Raw genomic sequence first — 25,380 nt, 5'->3', positions numbered from 1 at the left:
GCTTCACTCCTCACATCCTGTAGTGCGACTTTCTCCTTTATTGAGCTGTACTGTTTATGATGCCCTCTGTGACTGGACATGATACTGTTTCAAAATTTTGCAGGTGTTTTCTTACTTTGAGAGTACTATTTATATAGCATTATAGATAGCTCAGATTATGTTATCTGATATTGATGATTCCATTTACCTGCAGGATAGATAGATAGATAGATAGATAGATAGATAGATAGATAGATAGATAGATAGATAGATAGATAGATAGATAGATAGATAGATAGATAGATAGATAGATAGATAGATAGATTGATAGATTCATTGATTGATTGATTGATTGATCGATAGATCGATAGATCGATAGAGAAAGAAAGCGGACCTTAAATATAGAGGCTAAACCACATAGTTGTGCTCTCTCAATGTAAGACAATATTTGTGAAATTTTGGGGAAAGCAAATGATGGGACTATGTTTATCAGTCCTTTTTTCTTTCTTTTAATCAGATCACAACCAAGGAAGAGGTGAACTCCAAACACATGGTGAGGAGTGAGCCAGAACCCGAATCTTTCAGGCCCAGTCTGAACGAGCCCAGTGACCTGCTGCAACCCGATCAAATTGAGAAGGCAAGCTATAGTTTATTTTGGTCCATATCTATGTTGACCTCATCATATTCAACTCTGATGCACTATTGAGTAAGGAACCACTCCTTCATCTTTTGGATACTGCTCATGGGACTTCCATGACATTTTCATTGTCTACCTGTGGCAATTCAGTCGTATAATTGGCTCCCAGAGGTCTTTATTTTTAGTATACCTTTACTTTAAAGTTTCTTCCCAAGTGCCTTTTCTGTACTGTCCTGATCTTTTGGGGGCTTTTCTTTACTTCTGACCTTTTATTCTAATCCTCAGCTGGCCAAGCACCTCCCACCCAGGACGATCGGCTATCCCTGGTCCCTGGCGTTCAGCACGTCCAAACACGGCATGAGCATCAAGAGCCTGTATCGCACCATGCAGAGCCAGGACTCCCCGGTTCTCATGGTGATCAAGGACAGTGATGGACAGGTATGCTTGAACTTTTGCGTTTTAGCTGAAGTGTATGGTTTTACATAATTGTTTTTGGAAATCTGTTTGTGTAGATTGTGAATATTGTGTAGTTCTCTAATGATAGGTTTCACAGCATGTAGTTCGTTAAATTTTCAAACAATCTTTTGGCTTATTTTCGGCAGCTGTTTGGAGCTCTCGCTTCAGAGCCATTTAAAGTCAGTGACGGCTTCTATGGCACCGGAGAGACCTTCGTTTTCAGCTTCGGTCCAGATTTAGAGGTGGGAATACGTGAATAGATTAAGTGTAGATGTAGATCTTAGATGAAGGTTATGTGTAGTTTTATTTATGTATATTAGAGGCATTAATAGTACAGTGTATGTGTGTTTGTGCATGTGTGTGGGTGTGTATATATATGCATGTATATGTGTGTGTGTATATATACAGTATATACTTATTGTATGTCTTTGTATATTGTCTGTTCCTGCCTTGACTGTTAACATTGCTAAGCAACTTGAACCTTTCTAGGTTTTCAAATGGACTGGTGACAATATGTTCTTCATCAAAGGAGATATGGACTCCTTAGCTTTTGGTGGTGGAGGGTATGTAAAGAGAATAAGTTGCCATACACTTCATTAATTACTGACTTAATGTCTAAAATAATTTTTAATTCTCTTTTCAGTGGTGAATTTGGCCTGTGGTTGGATGGCGACCTCTATCATGGCAGAACTCACTCATGTAAGACCTTTGGAAATCCAATGCTCTCGAAAACGGAGGATTTCTATGTGCAAGACATTGAAATATGGTCCTTTGAATAACACCCCCCCCCCCCATCCACCACCACCTCACATACTCGGTACATAATATACAGGGGTAACGAGGCCACATCACTAAACCCCCATAACTGATTGTACACCCTCCACTTGGCTCCTAAGAAGCCCGGATAGAGGCAGAGCAGATAAACAGTGTACATTGCATTGCATTTATGGAAATGGTCAGCATGGGTGGGTTCTTCATCGTTGGTGTCCCAACGAAAGTTTCATATGAACACATTTTTACCCATTTGCTGCCTGAGGTCCTCTAGTCTTGAGGATAAGGAAGGGCGCTAATGGCTGTTCCAGAATGTTTCCAAAAGAAATGTAGCTCCAGACTTTCCCAGGAGTCATAAAACATTGGGTTTTAAGTCCTACTACCTTCATCACCTGTAGCATTGCATCTATTTTAAGCACTTTTAATATCTAACCTTAAAACCCCTGTTTTTAAAATGTCTTGTCTGTGCGCTCACACAGACTCTATATAACCAAACACCACTACTTAATGTAATATTCAGTACCGTGTTGCTGTAAAAATGTGGTGTAACATGAAATTTAACGTGTGGTGCCCTTTTCATATTAATATGCTTTCCTGTAAGTTCTTTGATCTGTCTGGAAGTGCTGTAGTTACGCCAGGAGAAACATGTTTTAGGAAGCCTTTATTGGGGGCGGGGCATCTGAAGGAATATATATACATATATAAATACATATAGCAATTATATATTTATACCTTTATTAGTGTACTGTGTACATAACTACTTCCAATATTGCTGTTATGTGTGACAGTGATATGGTTTGCGCTACTGTCTATGAAGTATAATCTCAGTTGTACATTTTCCTTGTAAATTTGTCCCAATAAATAAATTTCTATATGCACACGACATTAACGCTAATCCAATGTGAACGTGGAGTTGTCGGCTGGGAGTTTTCATCAGGTAACCGGTCTCTCGAGACTGGCTCATCTCGTCGGTGGTAACCTGGGCGTTCGAGGGTGGTGAAATGACTGGTGCAACCAGAGCTTATGGATGACAGCAATGATGAGTACGCCTGTTACTGCAACATTTACAAAGAGCCACACAAAGAGGCACATCGACACAAGTTGCAGAGACAGAGAAAATTAATGGGGAAATGGCTCTTTTTGCAGTATTATGACTTGAAGTTTAAGCCCAGAGATGCCAATTTGTCATTGTGGCCAGCTGAAAACATGCCCAAACATTTGACCCGACTGTGCGCGTCTGTTGTCAGAGCAGGCGTAGCGCTGTGAAGGTCTGATGCTCTCTGCATGCCCTGAGATCGTAGAGCTGAAGGACTCGGGACGCCCCTCTGGGGCCACCTGCACATTTCTGGTCTTCCAGTATTTGATGGCTATGTGGAAGCTCAAAGAAATGTCATTAATCCCCTCAAAGATCCCTAACAGATTATGTATTAATGTATTAATCACAATAAAGTCTATGTAATAATGGTGTTTTTGTGTGTATGTGTGTGCATTAAGAAGAGAGAAATAAAAAGTAAATGTGCGGTTACGGTTACTGTGGCTTGGCAAAATTTTCAATTGGAATTCACGCGTTTGAGAATTCTGCATAAGTGTGAAAAATTTCCCAATGAAGATTTTCAATTAAGATCCAAATGGTTTCACAAATTGCCAAGTTGACCAGCAGAAAGCTTCTTGGTTTGAAGATGCCCCCTGAGTGAGCGTTGCTCCATGCATTGCTACACTTATGACAACAAACCTTTTTTTGCCGCCAAAATTTTGCTAATTTGACAAATTCTTGAATTATGGTAACGTTTACCATTGCTCAGCGTAATTTTGCATGCAAAATCCACTTTCAATAGGAATTCACACGACTGAAAATGTTCACATAAGCATGAAAAAATCCCAATGAGGATTTTGCATCAGGATCCAAATGGTATTGTGAATTTGCAGAGTTAACCAACAGAAAGCTGGTTTGGTTGGTTTGAAGATGTCCTGCATGTGAGCAGTGCTTTGTGCATTGCTGCACTACTGACAATGTTAGGGATTAACAGTTTAGGACCCAAGGACCAGACGTTTGAAAGAAGACCCGGAGTCAGAATTATAATAAATTGAAGAAAAGTTTAACTGAAGATAGTTTGCAGTTTCATCAGCAGAAGTCAGCTTCAAGACTCACACAGGAGTTCGTAGGCCGCCCCGCTTACAGTTACAAAGATCACAGCATTATACCCTACACCAAGGTCTAAGCTACGTCATTGCTTACAGGTTGAATGATTCTCATTGGCTAAGAAATAGATAAACATAGTAATTTTCCACCCATATACAGATAGACTGAATATCTCTGTAAACCCTAACGCTCAAAATAATTAATTGGTTTGAGTAGGACAAACTTAAATTGAACTAATTAGTTCAGTCAAATTAATTTTTGAGTATTTAGCACTTTCTTTTTCTTTCAAGTTCACAGAACTGACATATTTTAAGTAAACTAAACTGTTTCATTGTTTTGAGTTTTATGAAATGATTTATTTTAATTTAAACAAACTTAAGTTTAACTGAAACAGCTGTGATGTCGATTTCCCAGCATGCTTTGCTGATGGTACTTGAATGGGAGAATAATTGCTAAAATTAAGTGTAATATAATGTTTTTTTTTGTGCAAGATTAATGTTAAGTGGGAGATTTAGTAGTGATTAATGTTTTATTATGCTAATTTAGAAGAATTTCTGTTAATGTTGGTTTTAGGATAGTTACCATCATGGTGACAAGTGGTGCATGCGGCTTCATTTGAATTTCTATACTTAAAAAAAATTGAGGCAATTGATTGCCTTAATTTTTTTTAGTTCTGCTAACTTATTCGGGTTTACCTTCCTAGTCGCAGATTTTGGTTGCTGGGTGCCAGCATGTCCAGAACAACAACTCAGTCAATCTCCAATAATGCAGTGGTTCCTTAAACTGTAACCAAGAAGACTAACACACACACCGACACGGTTCCAAGGTTGGATTTGGCCAGGCTCTAACTATAAACAGGAGTCTCGTCTCAAAACATCAAGATAACAAGTTCTTTCTCTCAAGGATATAGGACACTTTAGTCTAAATGAAAAATATAGGCTTTGACTGAGAAATGGTCCCTTAAACTATTGTCTTCAATGACCCCTATATGTTTTAACACGTTGAAGACCTTTCTCAAACACAAAACAAGTCCATATTTCATTTCTGGAAGCCAGGCTAAATGAGCAAGCACTGTTACTGCTTTCAGATATCAAATACAAAAATTAAAGAATATGAAAAGAACATTTCAGTGATCACACTGGTAACTTCTATAACAAAGTAAAATCTCCAGAGAAGTCATTCAACTCATTTGATATTTAGAAGGAAAAATATTAATTAATAATCACTCATTACATACACATTGAACCAGCAGTGGATTCCAATCCACCCTCTTCAACAATAAAACATTTTTGTCCACAATTTTTTTTTTCTCAATATGACCGCATCTTAAATTACTGTTGCTCTGCAAATTTTTACATGAAAAATCCAGTTTTATTTTCCACAGGATTGAGAATTTCACACGAGCGGCAAACATTTACGCTAATTTCCGATTTATAGTTTTGGTCACATTCATCGTTGCTTTGTAAAAAAAAAAGGGACCAAAATACAGTGATTTCAGTAGGAATCCATGCTATTGGGAGTTTTGCTTGAGGGTGCCTATGCAGATTTTGCTCATGTTCAAGATGGTCGTGTGAATTTGCCAGGTTGACCAACAGAAAGCTGATGGTTTGAAAGTGACTTCTGTGTGAGCTGTGCTTCATGCGTCACTACTAGTGATAATGAACAATGAACATTTTTCCTGTGAAATTTTATTGAAATTTCAGCCATGTGCCTGCACCTTTAATCTTGGAGAGCTTTGTAAACTGGATAGACAGTGTTTGACAATGACCAAACACAGTAAATATGCCTCCACTGGAACTGAAATGGCTTCAAAGGTTTTTTGATTGAATTTTGATTGATTGGATCCATTTTCACACTCTGTTTTCTCTGAATATGAGCATAGTTGAGGCAAACCCCTCAGTCAGCAGACAGATTTTGTGGTAAATACATTTTGAAGGGCATGCAGAAAGATCTGTATTTATGATACAGTCACTAAAGCCATAATCTGCTCTTTTTTTTTTTTTGCACCATCATGGAAACCAACTTTAAAAGAAACTTTATTTAACAGTTTTAAGTACATGTACATTCTGTAAAATGCATATATGTAAAATATTTTCAGTCTAAATACCAAAATGCATATCAATTTTAGTGAAGGGTTTTAAACGGGGACTTTATAATAACTGTTATTTTGTCTGATGATATGATACAAAATATCAATCCGTTAACACTCATTGCAAAGGCCTAAAAAATCTATAAAAGAGGTATTTCAATTCAGAAAAGATATGAGGGGAATATGATGGCACTTGCACGATAAAGAATTCCCATGCTCCTCAGCAGCACTCCTGCCCTCTCCTGTCTTACCTCAGGCCTGATGTTTAAGTAGACTGCGTACAATACAACACCGAAGAAGTGACCAATCAGTGTCAAGGGGCGGGGGTTCAGCCTGATGATTGACACAGATGTTAGATGTAGTATGCATACAATAATTATGTACATTTATAGCGATTTGTTTGATTGTAATAAAGTCTGGACTTACACAGATAGCAGTCCAACTGGCCCAGATACACACTCCCCTCCCAACTGAAAATAACACAAGCAGGCTCTTCGAAGATATAATATTGAATCTGCAAACGGAGGAGACAAATTATGATAAGTTATGATGAGATATTAAATTACGATTGCAGTGATTAAAATGGTCTGACGATCTATATTTTTATAATCAGCGAGTGTTTATGGTGTACAGCACAGCAATCAATTACATAAGGGGCGAGTCTTTGAAGATGAATATTTGGCTTATGGTTGAAGAGTTCCCTCTAGTGGCAACATAATTATGAATGTTTTCCATTCAAGATTTTGGAAACAGGATCTTGTTTCAACTGTATAATTCAGAAACATAAAAGCATATGCTTACCATCTTTTGAAGCAAATAACTCATGTAGTGCCTGTGCTAGAACATCCACCACAAATGAATGAGACACCTTCCGCTCCCAGTGGAATTTCTTTTTAGCCTATAGATGAGTTGAATAATAATACACTGACTGTAAGAGAATTCCATTAGAGCAAATCTTTTTTAAATGAATTAAATGTTTCAATATTTTTAATTCTGGTTCATCTGAATAAAACCCTAGACTTTTAACCTGCGACAAGGCCGCGTTGTCACTGAGATCCGGAACGTTCTGAAGCAGACTTCTCCAAATCATGACATCATTGAGTGCTACGCTCATCCCTCCGCCAGTTAAAGGATGCCTCATGTTATAAGCATCTCCAAGAAGCAAGACTCCTGTCAAGAGGACAGATAGATCTTTTTTTAATATAATTCAGTTGCAACAGTATGTACAAGTCCATGACATTATATTTAACAAATTACACTACCTGCTTGAATAACAACAATAATAAAGATTATTTGTAATTAAATGTACTATAGATTTACAGAGACTAAAGTCTACAATGAGAAACTGTCACTGCTGAATCTCTACCAAATGTTGTATCTATATTGAGCAGTTACCTGGTTTATTGACAGGTGATGATGGCAGAAAACATGCTGGCATGGATTTCAGACGGTTATTTTGTGCGGCCAACAAAAACGGCCCCTTTAAGTGATCTATCGGGCACAACAAAGCAAAGAAAATTTGCTAAAATATCTATAATCCATATCAACCTCATTTTTATGTCAGCTCATGTATGTGGACTGAATCCTTAGTTTTAGGAAACAACTGTTTGATCGTTTTAAAGGGATAGTTCACCCAAAAATGAAATTTCTGTCATCATTTACTCACCCTCAAGTTGTTCCAAACCTGTATGACTTTCTTTCTTCTGCTGAACACAAATGAAGATACTTTGAAGAATGTCGGTAACCAAACAGTTGATGGACCCCATTGACTTCCATAGTATGGAGAAAAAAAAAATACTATGAGGTCCATCAACTGTTTGGTTACCGACATTCTTCAAAGTATCTTCTTTTGTGTTCAGCAGAAGAAAGAAACTCATGCAGGTTTGGAACAACGGTGAGTAGATGATTACAGAATTTTCATTTTTGGGGGGAACTATCCCTTTAAATACGCTCTTATTGTCAATAATATTAGTTCTCTGACCTGGCAGTTGCGGATGGATCTTCTCAATCATGTATTGGCTCAGGTTTTTGGGGAGACGTCCTTGTATGTCCACCAGAACGCGTGTGTCAGTGGAGGAGATCTGGTAGATCAGAACCGGTCCATGGCAGCTCAGAACTAGTTCAGCATAGTTGGGCTTGAACTGAGGAGAGTTCTGAAGAGGCAAACCAATGCAATAAAACTAGTGTGTAAAGTTTCATTTAAAATAAGCTGCAGAGTTTTCTTTCAAAAACAATTATTTAATGAAAATATTTGTGAAATAGTAAAAAGTTTATGACATTACACCAGAGCACATCGTACCTTCATTATGCAGCCTACAAAGTTGGAACATGTCTGAACCCTTTCCGAGCCTAAACGCTTTCTGAATTCTGAAAAACATCCGTCTGCCACCACTGTTAGAGAGGCGCGTAACCTCTGCAAAACACACTCAGCGTAACTAGTGACTCAATTCTCCTAATGAAATACTTCAAATACAGCAAATATTTTGCTATTAACAACTTTGTAATGTTAAAGCAATCCTCAAAAGGTATTTGTGAGGTTAGGCTACAAGTAGAAATGTAATCCCTACTGTTTATACCATGATTTTTTCACTCATTCTTAAAGTTATGATATTCTATTGGTTAACATACAATATTTTTGACGTATTATCAAAATTTTTACTAACCTTTATTTTTCCAGAAAGTTTGTCCTTGTACTGGATGCCTGTGACACAGCCATTTTCTTCTTCAAGGTATGTTACTGTGCCTTCAATGAACCTCACACTCAACAAACATTTAAAATACTCAATTAAAACACTTGTGCAATATTATATGGCATATTTTAAACATGTAAGACGCATATGTTGGTCTTACTTTGGGTCCGCCAGTGCAGCTCTACGCAGACCCGTGATGAAGCGACCGTGGTGGAAAGCTCGGCCACATTGAGTCTGATCTTGTGAGTAAGGTATCTCCACAACCATCCTACTTTTAACATCATGGATGATATAACCATTCACAATGTGTGCATCCTTCTCCCCAACTGATTCTATAAAAAAATATATATATTATCTTCAGTATTAACTACAATGAAAATTGGTGGCTCATTTTTATTTTTATTTTAAACTCACTTTCCAAGCCTAATTTTTTGAGAGCACAGTATCCACCAGGCTGTAGCAATTCGCCCACTATTCTGTCCGGCTCTCTAAGATTCCTCTCGATCACTGTAACCTTGCGTCCATCTCGCCCAAGAACCGCTGACAGTGAGGAGCCCAAAACACCGGCCCCTACAATGATGACATCAGGTTCTGGGGCAACAAAATCTCCAGTGTTGGTGGTATTATTCTGTAGATAAATAATAGATGATAATAGATAATAGTAACCCTAATTAATTAAAGTTTCTATGATTTTTTGACAGACATTAAATATAGATAGATAGACAGACAGACAGACATACATTAGATAGATAGATAGATAGATAGATAGATAGATAGATAGATAGATAGATAGATAGATAGATAGATAGATAGATAGATAGATAGATAGATAGATAGATAGATAGATAGATAGATCTACAACACTTCTTATATCACCACGATCATATGTAGGTCATTATCAAACGTCACCATTGTTAAATATTTAATAGTGTACGTGCTATTACAGATCGCTCCACAGTCATACCTTAAAATGTCGTGAATTAAAGATGAGCAAACAGAGAGAATTGTTGCATCTATATCGGCGGATTATTGAAATCATGATGACATCTACCTGACAAAGTAGGTTTATAGAGTATTACGGCGCGTGGCATCAAACGTACAAACCCCGCCCATTAAATCCAGTCATCCAATCACATCACTGTACGGTTAGACAAAACACGTGCGCCCTTTTGACAGCACACTGGACTCTAATAAAATAAATAAATAAATAAATATATATATATAAATGTTAGTGTATAATATCATGTACATTGCTTGTTTCTTACAAGGGATAACTAAAGAAGTGAAAACGACATTGGCAAGTCTGAACAGACAGTCATTTATTTATTAACAACTATATTGTTATTATTATTTTGCTAAATGAAAAACACAATTAACACCCCCTGATTATAATGAAATATGCTGTTAGTACAGATTCCTTATGTTATGTCTGTGTGCTCTTGTTTTGTTAGTTGGACTTTTAGTTTGCCTTTGTTGTTTCCTGTTGTTCCCTCGTTGTTCTCCAAAAAATCAAGCTGGCTTGCTTGGGTTCAACCTCAACATTCCTTCTGTGGATTTACGTGACAACTTTGCAGTATTCCCACAGTTTAAACCACATTATCAAAGGTTCAATTCAGGTGTAGTTTAGTTCCATAAAACATTTAATCTCAACAGAAATTTATACTGGACATTTAGGCATGGGAGTAAATCATAATCCTGATATTAAAATGATATTAAAATGTAAACAGTAGTAAAATGAATTTAGTGTCGAAGATACTATAGTGCCAATGGGTCAAAAATATCCTGATTTTTCCTGAAATAATCCCTTGAATGTCCTTTTCTATTTTTGCTCAGTTTCAAGTAAACTGTTATTGTTATTGTGGCTCTTGAGCAGGGCACCGGATGCTGGAATAACTTGATGAGATCAGCCTTTATATTGAGTTGACGTGCTAAACTCGTGGCTAAACTGGAGGCCATGCTGGTTAATTCTTCCTCTCTGGTTCGTTGAGCAAAATAAGGTACAGTTTTGTTGCAAATGATTTCTTGTCTAGCATACAGCAACTTGCAGATCTCATGAATCATAGCCATGGCTTTGTCTTCCCTTCTGTATTTCTCAATGCTTCTCCAAGAACAATCAACACGACATTAGAACATTAGACACAACACAACATTAGAACAAAAACATGGGATTTGGGCCTATGTTTTTGTGCCAAACATAACCATGTTGACACATAATTTAATACTTATGGTACAACACTAAGCCACACTGAAATCAGCAGAGGCCAGATCCAGCTATCTTTTATTGTTCCCACCATTTCCAGCTGCTCTATTATTCCTTTCAAAACGTGCATTCAGAACATTAATTCTGACTATCAGTAAATTTAAAAAGAGTGCGCCAGCTTTTATTTTAACCTGCTCATATCTTCAAATTACTTGCTTTCACTGGTTTCAAGAAGACAAAATATTCACTGCAAGCAACAACATGTTTCTACAAATTAGTAGGTGTGGTAACTCATATTGGTATGCATACTGTATTTTTTTTTATCTTAAACTTAAATACTTTTAAGGCTTCATGTAATATGTAAGACTAATTTAGCTTGCCTTTAAATATCTAAATAGACTGAACTGAACACAATGCTGTTATTCCTCAAATATTTACTATTTATTAAGCACTGGTTGGTTCTAAAAATGCAAATTATATTTGTAAATTAAATATGTGATTTCCATATTACACACACCAGGAAAAGGTCCCACTGATATGGACTGATTCTCATTTCTGGTGTCTTCATGTCAACAGTGGCATTAGATAGGATGGACGAGGTATGGATGAGTTTTGTTAAATATTCGAATATTGACTATTAGTCCTGAAAATAGTTTACAAGTTACAACAGTAAAATATGAGGTATTTTACTCAGTCATTTTTAATCTTATTAACTTTATTGCCAATGAGGTCATTTAAAATACAGGTACATCATTTTACTGATATAGATTCACTTTTTTGTCTGTATCCCGAGTATAGAAGCCTCAGCTCTCTGGTGTGTTTGAAGTGTGACCTGCAGCTGCCAATATCTGAGATACAGCCACATGAGACTTCCATTCTTCCGTTCATCAGTGTTGAGATAATCTGCACAACTGCGATCATTCTTAAAAATATCCCTGAGACCGTCCTCCATCTCCAGATGTGCAAGATTTGGCTCTTTGGCCGTACGAACCAGAAGGTCTTTCTCCATCTCCACCCTCCTCGCACGAGGCACCAAAATACTGCAAAAGGCCCTTTGTCTTTCCACCAGCCTGTATTCCACTTCCTTCAGAGCCAGTGAAGCCCTCATCTCTCGCTCTTTTTCCTTTTGCAAAGCCTCGTGGAAGAGGGCGCCACCAGGTCCTCCGTGACGCAGTCTAGATCTCTCGTTTTCTAGAGCTTCACGTTCCAACCTCATGCCTCGACGTTCCTCCTCGAGATGCTGACTCTGGGATGCCAGGGCTTGACGGTAGCCATGTGCCCGCTGCTTTTCTTTCTCTAGATCAAACTCGAGCTGAACTGTTTCTCTGCGGATCTCTGAAAGCGTCTGTCGGTACTTCACATCCAGGTCATTCTGGATTGTCTTTACGTTTTTTTCGTACTTGACCTTGGCCTCCTCGATTTCCTTTTGAGACTCCTTGGACCAGATCCATCCTAGGAATCCATCCCCAGGAGAAAGAAAAACAATGACAATTTAAGTACACTTAATTAAAACATACACACTAGAAAAGGGCAATAGTGGTGTGTAGTACTTACGAAAGGCAGCGAGCCCCAGCATGGGCACCAGGAAGGCATAGTTCCACTTACTGCTGTCACCGCCATCACCCCGCCTCTCTGGCCTTATATTCCAGTCCTGAGGGTCATTCAGGTTGTTCATGGGGGCTGCAGCTGAAAAATAAACACATACTTCTAAATCAAACATATGACAAATATTATAAAAAAAGGGAAATGCTACTGTAAATACTGTAAACCAAATGCCCATTTGTTTATTTATAATGATGCATAATGAAACTGATATAGCATTTGCATTTAATGCATAACTAGACATTTGAGCAGCGCAAGACCTAGTTGAAATATGACACTTCCTGTTTCACGACATGCTTTTGCGATTTTGCGATTTGTCTAGTTATATTTAACAAAGAAAACGTCCCATTAATCATAGAAAACATGCTTGCAATACAATACTACATCAAATGTCCATGTTACCTTGCCAGTAACGTTATCCAAAGCACTTGAAGTTGACTTGACCCCCGTTATCAAATAGATTCAAATAGTCGCTATACCATGACAAGGTAAAGCTAACACCTGCGTTAATGTTCTTGGACAAGAATATCGCTTATTTAAAGTGTGAAGGCTATATTATATACAGTGGCATTTACAGTAAATAACTCCACCCAGTATAAATACATGCTTGACTTTGTTTTTTGCATGACGCTAACAAACAAATCCCCCCAGCGTGGACAATTATTGGTACGGTCCTCACACTGAAGCTGCGGGCGATGTCTGATTCGTGAATCATTCGAACCGATTCGTTCTTTTGAATAGGATCTTCAATCAGTTGGTTGAGCTCCCGGTTGAACTTGAGCCTTTTGTATTAAGTGATAAATGTTCAGATATTTTATTTATAAAAATTACGAAGTAATGATGTTTAATTATTTGTTTATTATTATTATTATTATCAATTTATCAACATAAATAAATCACATTATTTACGATTTGTTTTATCATTCACTATATAGTAAGCACTTATACTTATTTTGAATTAATATCGTTTGTTTTTGTAGGTATAACAGTTGACAAAGACAGACCAGACCAGAACCGAACCGAACCCATAACTGAATAAGCTTCGAACGATCAGCGAAATTAAAGTAAGAGTATTTGAAGTGAGGATTTGGCTGTTGTTGCGAAAAGTTCAACGACTTTTTTTTTTTATCAGGTGGGCTACAAACTTATTTAAAAAAATAAAATAAAATAAAATAAAACGAATCGATTACACTGCAGTAGGGAAAAGACTCACCAAATCTTTTTAACTGTTCTAAAGAACCGATTCGTGAAAATGAGTCGGACTTCCCTTACCGCTTACATCACAACGTACACGAGCTCCATACACACACATAGGCATTTTAGACAGAATTGAGTAACATGGCTGCAGTGTGCGCTGCCTCCCGTGTCCTCGGCAAAAAGATTGTGTCATCCAAAGCTGTAAGTCCTCTCAGATCTTGAGCATTCTTTCTATTGTAATGGCATTTAGTCTTTGCATGCCGAGAGTTCAATTGTTTTATTCTGAGATGACGCTGTAATCTATTGTAGTCTGTTATGTGTTGGTTTTGTAACCATCGTTTGCTGTGTTAGGTAACACTGTTACATAGCATCAGTGTCTTTGTTACACGCATTATATGATACTGTTTTATTTATGGAGCTTATCCTTTTATCAGTAATACCTAAGAGTTTTAAACCTAATGTAATGTGTAATTTCATAGAAGTGAAGTTTATGTTTTGTAATCATGGAGCTATTGAAGGTCAAGCTGGCAGCGTTAGCATTAGCCATGCGATACTGGAAGTTCATGTTGTTATCGTGAATTCTTCTGAAGTGTTTGAATGCATGCTTTTAATTTTATTTCTCATTGATTATGAGAATAAAAACAGACTGCTATGAAAGTTGAATTGTGGCTGGCTAGTGTTATTACAGGCATAACTGACAGCTACAGTCACCTGTTAAAGTTTGTGGATGTGTTATGGCAATATGTGTCCTAGTCCTACTAATCATAGCCTAAACATACACAAGCACAGCAAATGGGTTTATCTTATAAGTCTCCAATATAACCGCTCAACCTATATTTTGTTAAAATAAAACACAATAATCAGATATCACACTGTTATGTCACCGATAAAAAACAGCTTACATTTGAGTGCTGTCACTATCTCTATTGTATTGCAGTGATGTTTTGTTACTAAGAGTGAAATACATTTATGTGTTATTTTTATTAATCATTTTAGGTTACACTTTATTTTAAGGTGACGTAGTTACATTTTACTTACTCAGATAAGTACTGAGTAATATTAATTAACTACATATACTTACTATAGAGTTAGGGTTTGGTTTAGGGTTAGTTACTTGTAATTATGCATCATTTACTTTTATGTGTTAATACATCACCTTAAACTATAGTGTTACCTAATTGTATTATACATATAGGGTGAGAAAAAAAAGAAAAAGGAAAAAAATAATAATAATTCAAACAGACAGGAGGTGTAGAGATGATTATAAATATATACTCAAGAAAATATGAGGGTAAAGCATTGAAATGTAAACGCATAGATAAACATCACAGATATGATTTTGCTTATGTTTTAAACTATTGAAAATAAATTAAATTAAAAACTAATTAAACATTTTTGTTGTTCCATCCAGCTGCCAGCCGTGTGCCAGGCGAGCAACCGCAAATTGCATTTCTCCATCTATGGAAAAAAGGGAGATGCAAAAGTCTCAGATGGTGTAAGTATTTATGCTGCTTCCTTGTTTGGTTTCACCAGGTTTCATTTTGCGAGTAGGATCTGGCATTGGCAATTAAATGCATTGCAGGCTATTAAGTTTCTGTTATAATTCAGTTCCAGTCGTCACGTTAAAGAAGCATAACTAGATGTCATAGTTGAGTGGCCTTGTGTGATCAATGTGTTATGGTGTTTGTCTCCTCAGATCTCCACTCAGTATCCAGTAGTAGACCATGAGTTTGATGCTGTGGTGGTGGGAGCCGGTGGCGCAGGGCTTCGTGCCGCTTTCGGTCTGTCGGAGGCCGGCTTCAACACAGCCTGTGTCACCAAACTCTTCCCCACCCGCTCACACACAGTGGCCGCACAGGTTTGGAGATTTCCTCTTGTGTTTCTCATTATTATTATTTTTAAAGGACAATGAATAATATCAAGACTCTAATGCATCAGAATCATGTGGTTTGCTCAGGAAGAGATTGAATGAGAATCAATCATGTAGAACGTCTGAGAGCTGTGCAGGGATTTTCAGTTCAAGAAGTCTAAAGTTCACAAGGCAGCTCAACCTTTGAAACGACACCTCGGATATTCTTACACCACTTTGAAAAAACAAAAGACTTGATACATGTGTTCTAATACAAAATGAATATTCTCTTAGAATATGACTGAATTATGCACTGCCTATCTTTTTTAAGATAAAAAAATATAAAAATAAATAAATATATATAAAAAAAAATATATATATATATAAAAAAAAAAATATATATATATATATATATATATATATATATATATATATGGTCTTTGTAAAGGTTAAAAACATGTTATTTAATATTTATTTATTTTTAACGTTTATTTCTCCCTTTATAAAAAAGGGTGGGATTAATGCTGCTTTAGGAAACATGGAGGACGACGACTGGCGTTGGCACTTTTATGACACAGTGAAGGGATCTGATTGGCTGGGAGACCAGGATGCCATTCATTACATGACCGAGCAGGCCCCTGCTGCAGTGGTGGAGGTGAGAGATGATCACATGACCTGTCACTGTCATTTTTGCTTTGAAAGTTTTGAGGAATAATTGGATAAGAATAATGATTATTGACCTGTTGTTTCCTTGTCTTTAACTCAAACATTACGTTATGACTGATTTAGATTGCGATTTCCTCCAATCTCATCAGCGGATGTTATATTTTTTTCAGCTGGAAAACTTTGGTATGCCATTCAGCCGTACCGAGGACGGGAAGATCTATCAGCGTGCCTTCGGAGGTCAGAGTCTGAAGTTTGGTAAAGGAGGTCAGGCTCACAGATGCTGTTGTGTGGCAGACAGGACGGGTCACTCCCTTCTTCACACACTCTATGGACGGGTGAGTGAGATTCTGAAAGTCATAGTGAAGTGGAACACCTGTTGAGCCCTGTCTAATTGTGTCTGTTGGTGTCTAGTCTCTGAGGTATGATACCAGTTACTTTGTCGAGTATTTTGCCCTGGATCTGCTGATGGAAGATGGAGAGTGTAAGGGAGTCATTGCACTATGCATGGAGGACGGATCCATCCACCGTTTCAGATCCAAGAATACGGTTATTGCCACTGGGTAAGAGAAATGATCTAGTTTTCTGTCTCAAGCATTCAGCAGTGTTATTTTTGTATTATTTATATACAGTTAAAGTATTTATTGATTACATAATAAATATAGATTTTACATTGTAATTTCAGTTTTAACAATTTTATGTATTTTAGTGAACTTATAGTCATCTAATATTTATATTATATTTTAATTCAACTCTATTTTAATTAATGAGAACTTTTTAATAAATATTTTGTGTTAGTTAAAGGGATGGTTTGGGGTAAAATCAACCTAGGGTCCTTTGCACCATGACCTCGAGCCAAAATTCCATAATTATTAATAAAGAGCCATAATTATTATTTTAAAAATCATTTGTAATATTTATATAATTTAATATTTTATTTATAATTTAATTATTTATATAATTATTATTGGTAAAGTATGAGATTGTACATATTATTAATACAGCGTGTGTTTTTACAACATGCAAATAAAGAGATTTATCTGATTTTCTCTGCAGTGGTTATGGCCGCACATACTTCAGCTGTACATCAGCCCATACGAGCACAGGAGACGGTAATGCCATGGTGACACGTGCGGGTCTGCCCTGCCAGGATCTTGAATTTGTTCAGTTCCACCCCACAGGTAAGCTTATTTCTTTTATAAGCCTGGAAAAGTTCTCTAGGTTACTTTCACTGTCAAAGCATCATAAATCTTTGCCACCGATTGTGAATAAATGGTTTACTCAAGTTGCTACTTCAGTATAGTCTCACATGTCACATTAGTTTTGTCTATCTGTTATCTAGCTAGTAGTTATATATTACATGCATGGTTATACTATTTCTTTGCTGTGTACATGCATCTATGTTGATACTTGATGATCTGAGTTATAAATATTCATCCCCTTCCAGATGCCTTCAGCCAACCTGTGGCTGGTTTTAAATGACCTATGATGTAATCCCCTTAGGTATCTATGGAGCCGGTTGCCTGATCACAGAGGGTTGCCGTGGAGAGGGAGGAATCTTAATCAATAGTGAAGGCGAGAGGTTCATGGAACGTTATGCACCCAATGCCAAAGACTTGGCCTCTAGGGATGTGGTCTCACGGTCCATGACCATTGAGATCAGAGAAGGAAGGTATAAAGTACTTCATTTTTTCTATAATGATAATCTGCTGTTTTGTGCCCGCAACAGAGTCACCATTTTGCTGCTTATATAATGAATCGCAAGTTTTGTTTTTCACTTCACTTGCAAAGACAGTACGTGATTGATTGAAACATTTTATGGCGTTAATTTTCTAAAAAAAAGTTTTCCCCCCATGTTTCCACCAGAGGTGTTGGGCCAGATAAAGACCACGTCTACCTGCAGCTCCATCATCTTCCACCCCAGCAGCTCGCCGCTCGCCTGCCCGGCATCTCTGAAACCGCCATGATCTTTGCTGGAGTGGACGTCACAAAAGAGCCCATTCCAGTGTTACCCACCGTCCACTACAACATGGGCGGCATCCCCACCAACTACAAGGGACAGGTATTCTGCTCATTTTCACCATCACTTTAACTACTGCTCATATTAGGTTAGGAATTGGAACAAACTCCGAACCCTTAAATTAGGGTTCAGTTAGCGATTTCTGAGAAACGCTGTTGAAAGTGGATCGGACCGAGCAGCACAACACACTTGTAGCCAATCAGCAGTAGGGGGCGTGTCCTCTCGTGATGGGGCAGGAGAGAGGGGGAGCAAGAGGGAGATTTGAAGAAAGACTGTAGACAGAGAGATGGGTGAGAGACATTACAAAAGAGAAAAGGTCATAGGACCCGTGTTAATATTAGAAAAGATTTCCACCTCTGGAGAGATCTTGTTTAATGCTACAAAATATTTCTATTTCCAATAAATGCTGTATGTATCACAGATTCCACAAAAATATTAAGCAAAACAACAAATGTTTTCAATATTGATAATCATAAGAAATGTTTCTTTTCTTGAGCACCAAATAGGCATATTAGAATGATTTCTAATGGATAATGTGACACTGAAGACTGGAGTATTAAAGGGGTCATATAATGCCATTTTTGTACAAGCTAATATGATTCTTTAGGGTCTAAATTAAAAGTTTGTAATATACTTTAATTAAAAATTCTCATTAGTATTGTAAGAAAACACTAATTTTACCTGGTCAAAAACAGCTCTGTTTTCAGCACTCCGTTTCAGTGCATGTGTCTTTAAATGATAATGAGCTTTGCTCACCCCGCCCCTCTGTTCTGTGCGTACACCGTTTCTACACACAATTACACAATAACCACGCGTTGTTCATTATAAACGTGGGATTATGAAATATATTGAGAATGTCGTACATAGAAAACATGCCGTAATGTGTAACCTTAGACGCATTCATCGTGAAGCCTGCAGCAAGGTTTGCAAATTTCGCAAAGATTAATATAAATACTAATATAAAGGTTAATAAAACATTACACTCACATCTTCTGGAGGTTCAGCAGGAACACGTTGGTACCGATCCGTTTTTTCTCGTTTGTAAAGCTGTCTGGTGTGAAATGATTTGCGCAAACATGAAAGCACAGACGATCGTGGGGAATTCCGTGAGGGAATCCCCGCGTCAATCCTTTGGGCATATCGCTTCAAAAACAAAACTCAGCCACTGCATCTTCAACGGCTCGGATTTAGGAACATCCAAATGACTGCTGTGTTCCTTATTACATCTAAGAACTGAACACCACAATTGCTTAGACGCCATTCTACTCCAGCATATCAACATTGGCGGACTACTATGACGACAGCTGTCACAGCTTGCTCAAGGCGGGTCTTGTGTTGAAACACGGCTGTCAATCACAATCGCGGGAGGGGCGTTGGATATTATGACGTCACAATATCGAACGGCTTGATTTCAGAGAGGGTCAAACATATAAGGAGATTAAAACAAAACCACTGGATGGATTTTTATCATGATAGGATGGTTGTGTACAGGCACTGCCAACAGACATTTCAGTGCAATCAACTTGTAAAAGTGCTTGTACCATTATATGACCCCTTTAAATGATAAAATTCAGCTATTCCATTATAGGAAAAAATTACATTTTTAATGTAAATTGTAGTAATATTTTACAATATTACTCTTTTAATGTATTTTCGACCAAATAAATGCAGCCTTGATGAGCATAAGAGACTTCTTTCACAAACATGAAAAATTTTAGTGACTCCAAACTTTTGAAAGATACTGTAAGTGTACACTAATATTACATTTGATTAATTAAACACAAATGTTACAGTCACTGTTTCCATTCTACTCTTATGAGAACATAATGCTAATATCCTCTCTGTAATCCTTGCAGGTCATCACCTATCAGGATGGAGAGGATAAGGTGGTGCCAGGCCTGTACGCCTGTGGCGAGGCCGGCTGTGCGTCGGTGCATGGTGCCAACCGCCTGGGCGCCAACTCACTGCTGGATCTCGTTGTGTTTGGACGCGCTTGTGCCTTGACTATTGCTGAAGTAAACACTCCAGGTAGCTTCATAACACTCAGAAATCATGAAGGAATGCTCCAAATTGAAGAGTGTGCTTTATTAGATGAGACGAATGGAGTTTTAAGGCATTATAAAGTCATTTGTTTATATATATTTTCTAAAAACTATTAAAGTGGTGGTATAATGCCCTTTTCACAAGATGTGAAATAAGTATTTGATGTCCCCAGAGTGTGTATGTGAAGTTTTAAATTAAAATACCCCACAGATATTTTTATATAGCATGTTAAAATTGTCACTTTTTGAGGGTGAGCAAAAACGCACCGTTTTTGTGTCTGTTCCTTTAAATGCAAATGAGCTGCTGTTCCCGGCAAAGGGGGCGGAGCTTCAAGAGCTTGTGTCCTTTTACCTCATGCAGACATGCACAGAAAATTTGCTTTGAACTTTGAGCATTGTAACTTTGCAGATGTTACTTATGTTCAAAAAGCAACTATACACACTAACTAAAGTTAGAAAAGTGAAATCATAATCAACCACCCCTTTACTACATTTTAATAGTATTCTTCAATCTATTAAAAAATTGTGTGATATTTCTATCCTGTCACATAGGAGAGAAGCTTTCCCCTCTGAAACCCAATGCAGGAGAGGCATCTGTCGCCAATCTGGACAAGATCCGTTTTGCTGACGGCAGCACCAGAACTTCAGAAATCAGGCTCAACATGCAGAAGGCACGTCACCTCACTGGAGTTCTTTAGTTCCTAATAGAAACGCAATATTTATAGACTGATCAAATAGCAATTTGACTGTTTAGACTTTGAAGCTTCATCTTATGATCTCTATTTTAATTTTAATTTAATTTCTGTGTTTCTTTCTCAGACCATGCAGACTCACGCTGCCGTGTTCCGCACAGGAGACGTCCTGAAGGAGGGTTGTGAAAAGATGGACTCCGTTTATAAGTCGATGGATGACATCAAGACATTTGACAGAGGTCAGAGAAGACTGGCAGAGGAGATAAATAAATTAAAAGTTAAATCAATTAAAAAACATACACTACAGCTCAAAAGTTTGGGGTCACTAATATCTTTAAGATAAGAAATGAATACTTTTATACACCAAGGATGCATTAAATTGATCAAAAGTGACAGTAAAGACATTTATAATGTGACAAAAGATCATTTTAAATAAATGCTGTTCTTTTGAACTTTCTATTCATGAAAAAATCTTGAGTAAATGTATCACGGTTTCCACATAACTATTTAGCAGTTTTTTAACATTGAAAATAATAAGAAATGTTTTTTTGAGCAGCAAATCAGCATATTAGAATGATTTCTCAAGGAACATGTGACAATAAAGACTGGAGTAATGATGCTGAAAATTCAGCTTTGCATCACATCAAAATGGAAAATTTTACATTTTTCAAAATGTCTCAATGCTCAATTGTATGTTAAAATATGTACTGTCTTTTTCAGCATAAGAGAATTTAAAAAAATGTACCCCAAACTAGCCACTCTAGTGAGAATGTTGTGAGCCACTCTACTGCTAATGAGAATGTCTAATTTAAATTGAATTTTTTAGAATTAGAATGGGAGTTTAGAAACTTTGAATTTCACTGTTCATTTGATAATCTTCATTACTGTACAAAAAGGTTGTGTTATCTCTGCAGTATGATGGTTCTTATAGCGTTGTACACTAAATTCCTCTTTTATGTCTTCAGGCATTGTGTGGAACACTGATCTGGTGGAAACTCTGGAGCTGCAGAATCTGATGTTGAACGGAGTGCAGACGATCGTCTCTGCTGAGGCCCGTAAAGAGAGCAGGGGCGCTCACGCTCGCGAGGACTTCAAGGTCAGCTTTCTGAAACCAGCATGCTTGTCTAAGGACAACAATATTTTGTACCATTAACAGAGCCATAATAAAGTTCTTTGATTTGTGTGCTCTGTACATTTTTGTCTAACTTTGACATCTTATCTATTATAAAATAGAATATAGTGCATAGTACAGTATATAGTGTATTCATTGACATGGAATGTTGTTGCTTTCAGTTATTTGTAATCTGGTTTTGCAGCTTTGTAGGAATCATAGTGTTAAAGACACAACTGTCATGTTGATAATGTTTGTGCTATGATCTTTAATGTTTCTGTTTCCTTGTTCTTGGTACAGTTGCGTGTGGATGAGTACGACTATGTCAAACCCCTGCAGGGACAAGTGAAGAAGCCTTTTGAACAGCACTGGAGGAAACACACACTGTCCTACGTGGATCCCAAGACAGGAAAGGTAAATATATAATGGATTCGGTTCCTTTGTTCACATTTAAAGTGCCTCGGTTATGCTTTTTTCGAATATTACCTTACATGTGTTTGTTATATAGCTGTTTGTGAATGTAAAATGTTTTAAAGATCAAAGTGCATGACAAATAATGTTATGTCCTTAAAAAATAATCGATTCTGAACTGCTGAAACGAGTCCTCAGGAATTCCAGTCTCATTTCCTGTTACGTCCCTACATAACAATGTAACAAATTTGCATAATGCCAGACTATTGTCTTCATTGGCTGCTCATGAACAACGTCTACTTTGACCCTCAAACACTCAAGTTTTAGCTGAGACTGGAAAGGTTTGGTTCGTGTTATCAACATGTCGAGAAGACGCTGTTTTCAGCGCCGTGAATCACTTTGCATGCTCTTAAAAAGGACTCATGCTGGAATTGATACGGTAAAAACCGACGCCATTGTTCGCATTACTGTGTATCAAGTGCTGAGGAAGCCTCTGGAGCTGAAATTCAGATATGGTAATGAGCATATCGTTTTAAGCGGTAGACCAATCACAACAGACTGGGCCGTCTGACCAATCAGAGCAGAGAAAGCTTGTGGTAAGGAGGATTTTGGAGAGACTGAATCTCGAACAAACTGTTTTCAGGCTCTTTGAGAAATGAGGTGATGTGCAATGTATAATATGAGAAAATTAAAGTGTTTTTTTCGACCTTTGATGCATGTAAACCTAATTGTAGGAGGTCTCCAAAACAAAATTAGAAACCTTTAAAATAGCATAATAGGGGCACTTTAAATCTGTCTTGTGAGTCTGCATAAAGGAAGAAAACATCCATTCGTATGAGCTAACATGAACAAACGTGTTTTTCAGGTTACTCTGGAATACAGACCTGTGATTGATCACTCTCTGAACGCAGAAGAATGTGCTGCCATTCCCCCTGCTATTCGTTCCTATTAAACACATCCTGGTATACCGCAGCTGACTCCGCCCTTTTGCTTATTTATAATCAGCCAATAAATAAATGAAGCAATATCTTGCGTTTGACAGGCTACACTTCATTTAAATGGTATCACAATACTACTCACTGAAATATCAGAGCAAATGACAAGCTACAGTAGTCAGACTTCCTGTTAAAGTAACTGTTCTGTTAACAATAACGGCTGTGTGATATTCTCTGAAACGCATCCATCACATTTGCTCTACACATGCTGGCAAGTAAATATTTAATACTTAAATGTTGAATTCTTGTCATAATGCAGTCAAGAAGCACTTGCACCTTGTGGAAAATAAATTTAAGTAGTTAGCTCCTTACTTAACATTTTGTGGTGCTAATGTAATGTCCGGTTTCACGTGTATTTGACCTGGTGACCTTTGCTTCTCAAATATTCTCACAACTCATCTGAATGTAAAGTTCTGTACATCTTGCATGTTCTGTTTTGTAGGTTCTGTTTAAACTCAATAAAGATGATCCGGGCTATAATGATTGTGTCTGTGATATTGACCGACATGTTTTGGTGTTCACTAGAGAGAGAGAATTTAACGCATTACAAGTAACGTGAGTTAGGTAATCGGATTACTTTTTTCAAGTAACTAGTAAAGTAATGCAAAATGCAAAGTAAAATGCAAACTCAATATTATGCAAATAAATTTAAATGTTAAACAACACACATATACTTTGTGTATTTAATCTCACTTTTTTAACCAATGTCTTTGCTGCTGACCTTCGATGATCCAATTTAACCAAACTAATAAGCAAATGACTTTAGATAAACAATGTTTGTGCCATTTTTTGTTGTTGTTTATATTGCTGAAGTAATAGTGTTTATCTTTCTTCTCCTGCGTCCTACTACCTACATCTGAAAGGTTTGTTTGAGTTGTGCAGATACTTGAGCAATGAAAAAGTAATTACATTGCAATTAAATCTAAATGCATGTATGTTTGACTGTAGTAGAGTACTCTTGCCTGTGGATGGCAGCTGAGTTCACTGAAAAGCTTAGGCACTAGTTATCTTGGCAAACTTCAGTGGCAAGATTGTGTTAGTTTATTTATACACCATTTTGGAAAACATAATATATGGAGATAAATGAAGACTTAACATGATGAATAAGTGTGAGGGACAAACCAGAATTGAGTGTTCATATAGACATGCTATGGTGTGTGAACACATTATCATTCTGTCAAACAAAAGACTTAATAGTTTAGATGCACCAATGATGTATATTTACATTATTGTAATGTAATGGGTGGGGTCGGTAAGATTTATTCATGTTTTTAAAGAAGTCAAGTAATAAGTCTTTTATGCTCATCAAGTGCATTTATTTGATAAAAATACAGTAAATTCAGTCTCACATGATCCTTCAGAATATGTTCAAATATGTTGAAAAGTTTTGCTACCAAATCTTTTGTGTAGTGTTTTTTTTTTCAGGATTCTTTGGTGTAAAGTTCAAAAGAACAGCATTTATCTGAAATCAAAAGTATTTTGTAATACTATAGATTGCATTCACTGCATCCTTGCGAATAAAAGTATTAATTTATCTAAAAAAAATCATTTTGTACACAATAGTTATTACAGTAAAACGTTTTGTTTTTTATAATGTATAAAAGCTACAAATTATAAATATATTGATATTAATTACAAAATATCACCTTATTGTTGTGCCTGTTTGTTTATAAAAAAAATAATTTAACAAAACATTTAACATATTAAATAACATCGAAAAAAAATCTATTTTTATTTAGAAAAATGACAAATAATTTTTTTGCAATTATGTAAACATGTAATGTGACACACATTTGAACAACCACCCAGAAGCAGTTATATAAAGTTATATAATGT

General features: G+C 36.9%; 4 protein-coding genes across 6 annotated transcripts in view; 2 read left to right on the top strand and 2 right to left on the bottom strand.

Annotated features, from left to right (window-relative positions):
- Positions 1-3,373, top strand: part of oxr1b (oxidation resistance 1b) — a 53,202-nt gene extending 49,829 nt beyond the window's left edge. For all 3 annotated transcript variants that reach the window (XM_081376726.1, XM_081376724.1, XM_081376725.1), the window contains 5 exons: positions 497-616; positions 902-1,054; positions 1,219-1,314; positions 1,562-1,635; positions 1,716-3,373. In XM_081376726.1, coding sequence (XP_081232852.1) covers positions 497-616; positions 902-1,054; positions 1,219-1,314; positions 1,562-1,635; positions 1,716-1,851 — 579 coding nt within the window. In that variant the 3' untranslated portion in view covers positions 1,852-3,373. The remainder of the gene's footprint in view (positions 1-496; positions 617-901; positions 1,055-1,218; positions 1,315-1,561; positions 1,636-1,715) is intronic.
- A 2,860-nt stretch (positions 3,374-6,233) lies between these two features.
- sqleb (squalene epoxidase b) lies at positions 6,234-10,718 on the bottom strand (the record flags this gene model as incomplete). The annotated part of the gene is made up of 11 exons (XM_081376512.1): positions 6,234-6,405; positions 6,499-6,586; positions 6,874-6,970; positions 7,100-7,242; positions 7,468-7,563; positions 8,054-8,225; positions 8,372-8,485; positions 8,736-8,832; positions 8,923-9,094; positions 9,177-9,390; positions 10,641-10,718. The coding sequence occupies 11 exons, from the start codon at positions 10,716-10,718 to the stop codon at positions 6,234-6,236; spliced, it is 1,443 nt and encodes a 480-aa protein (XP_081232638.1).
- A 668-nt stretch (positions 10,719-11,386) lies between these two features.
- ccdc127b (coiled-coil domain containing 127b) lies at positions 11,387-13,272 on the bottom strand. Its single transcript, XM_081376877.1, has 3 exons — positions 12,967-13,272; positions 12,517-12,648; positions 11,387-12,414 (listed from the first exon to the last, which is right to left on the bottom strand). The coding sequence occupies exons 2-3, from the start codon at positions 12,635-12,637 to the stop codon at positions 11,732-11,734; spliced, it is 804 nt and encodes a 267-aa protein (XP_081233003.1). The 5' UTR covers positions 12,638-12,648; positions 12,967-13,272; the 3' UTR covers positions 11,387-11,731.
- A 548-nt stretch (positions 13,273-13,820) lies between these two features.
- Positions 13,821-24,201, top strand: sdha (succinate dehydrogenase complex, subunit A, flavoprotein (Fp)). The gene is made up of 15 exons (XM_081376876.1): positions 13,821-13,962; positions 15,173-15,256; positions 15,458-15,619; positions 16,122-16,265; positions 16,447-16,611; positions 16,688-16,836; positions 17,330-17,454; positions 17,777-17,945; positions 18,140-18,335; positions 20,150-20,321; positions 20,888-21,006; positions 21,155-21,266; positions 21,993-22,123; positions 22,439-22,552; positions 23,415-24,201. The coding sequence occupies exons 1-15, from the start codon at positions 13,903-13,905 to the stop codon at positions 23,499-23,501; spliced, it is 1,989 nt and encodes a 662-aa protein (XP_081233002.1). The 5' UTR covers positions 13,821-13,902; the 3' UTR covers positions 23,502-24,201.
- The last annotated feature ends 1,179 nt before the right edge of the window (positions 24,202-25,380 follow it).

Source organism: Scardinius erythrophthalmus (genome assembly GCF_964197995.2).
Source record: "Scardinius erythrophthalmus genome assembly, chromosome: 10".
Lineage (NCBI taxonomy): Eukaryota > Metazoa > Chordata > Actinopteri > Cypriniformes > Leuciscidae > Scardinius > Scardinius erythrophthalmus.
Note: the sequence above shows the minus strand (reverse complement) of the source record. Positions and strands in the feature narration are given on the sequence as shown.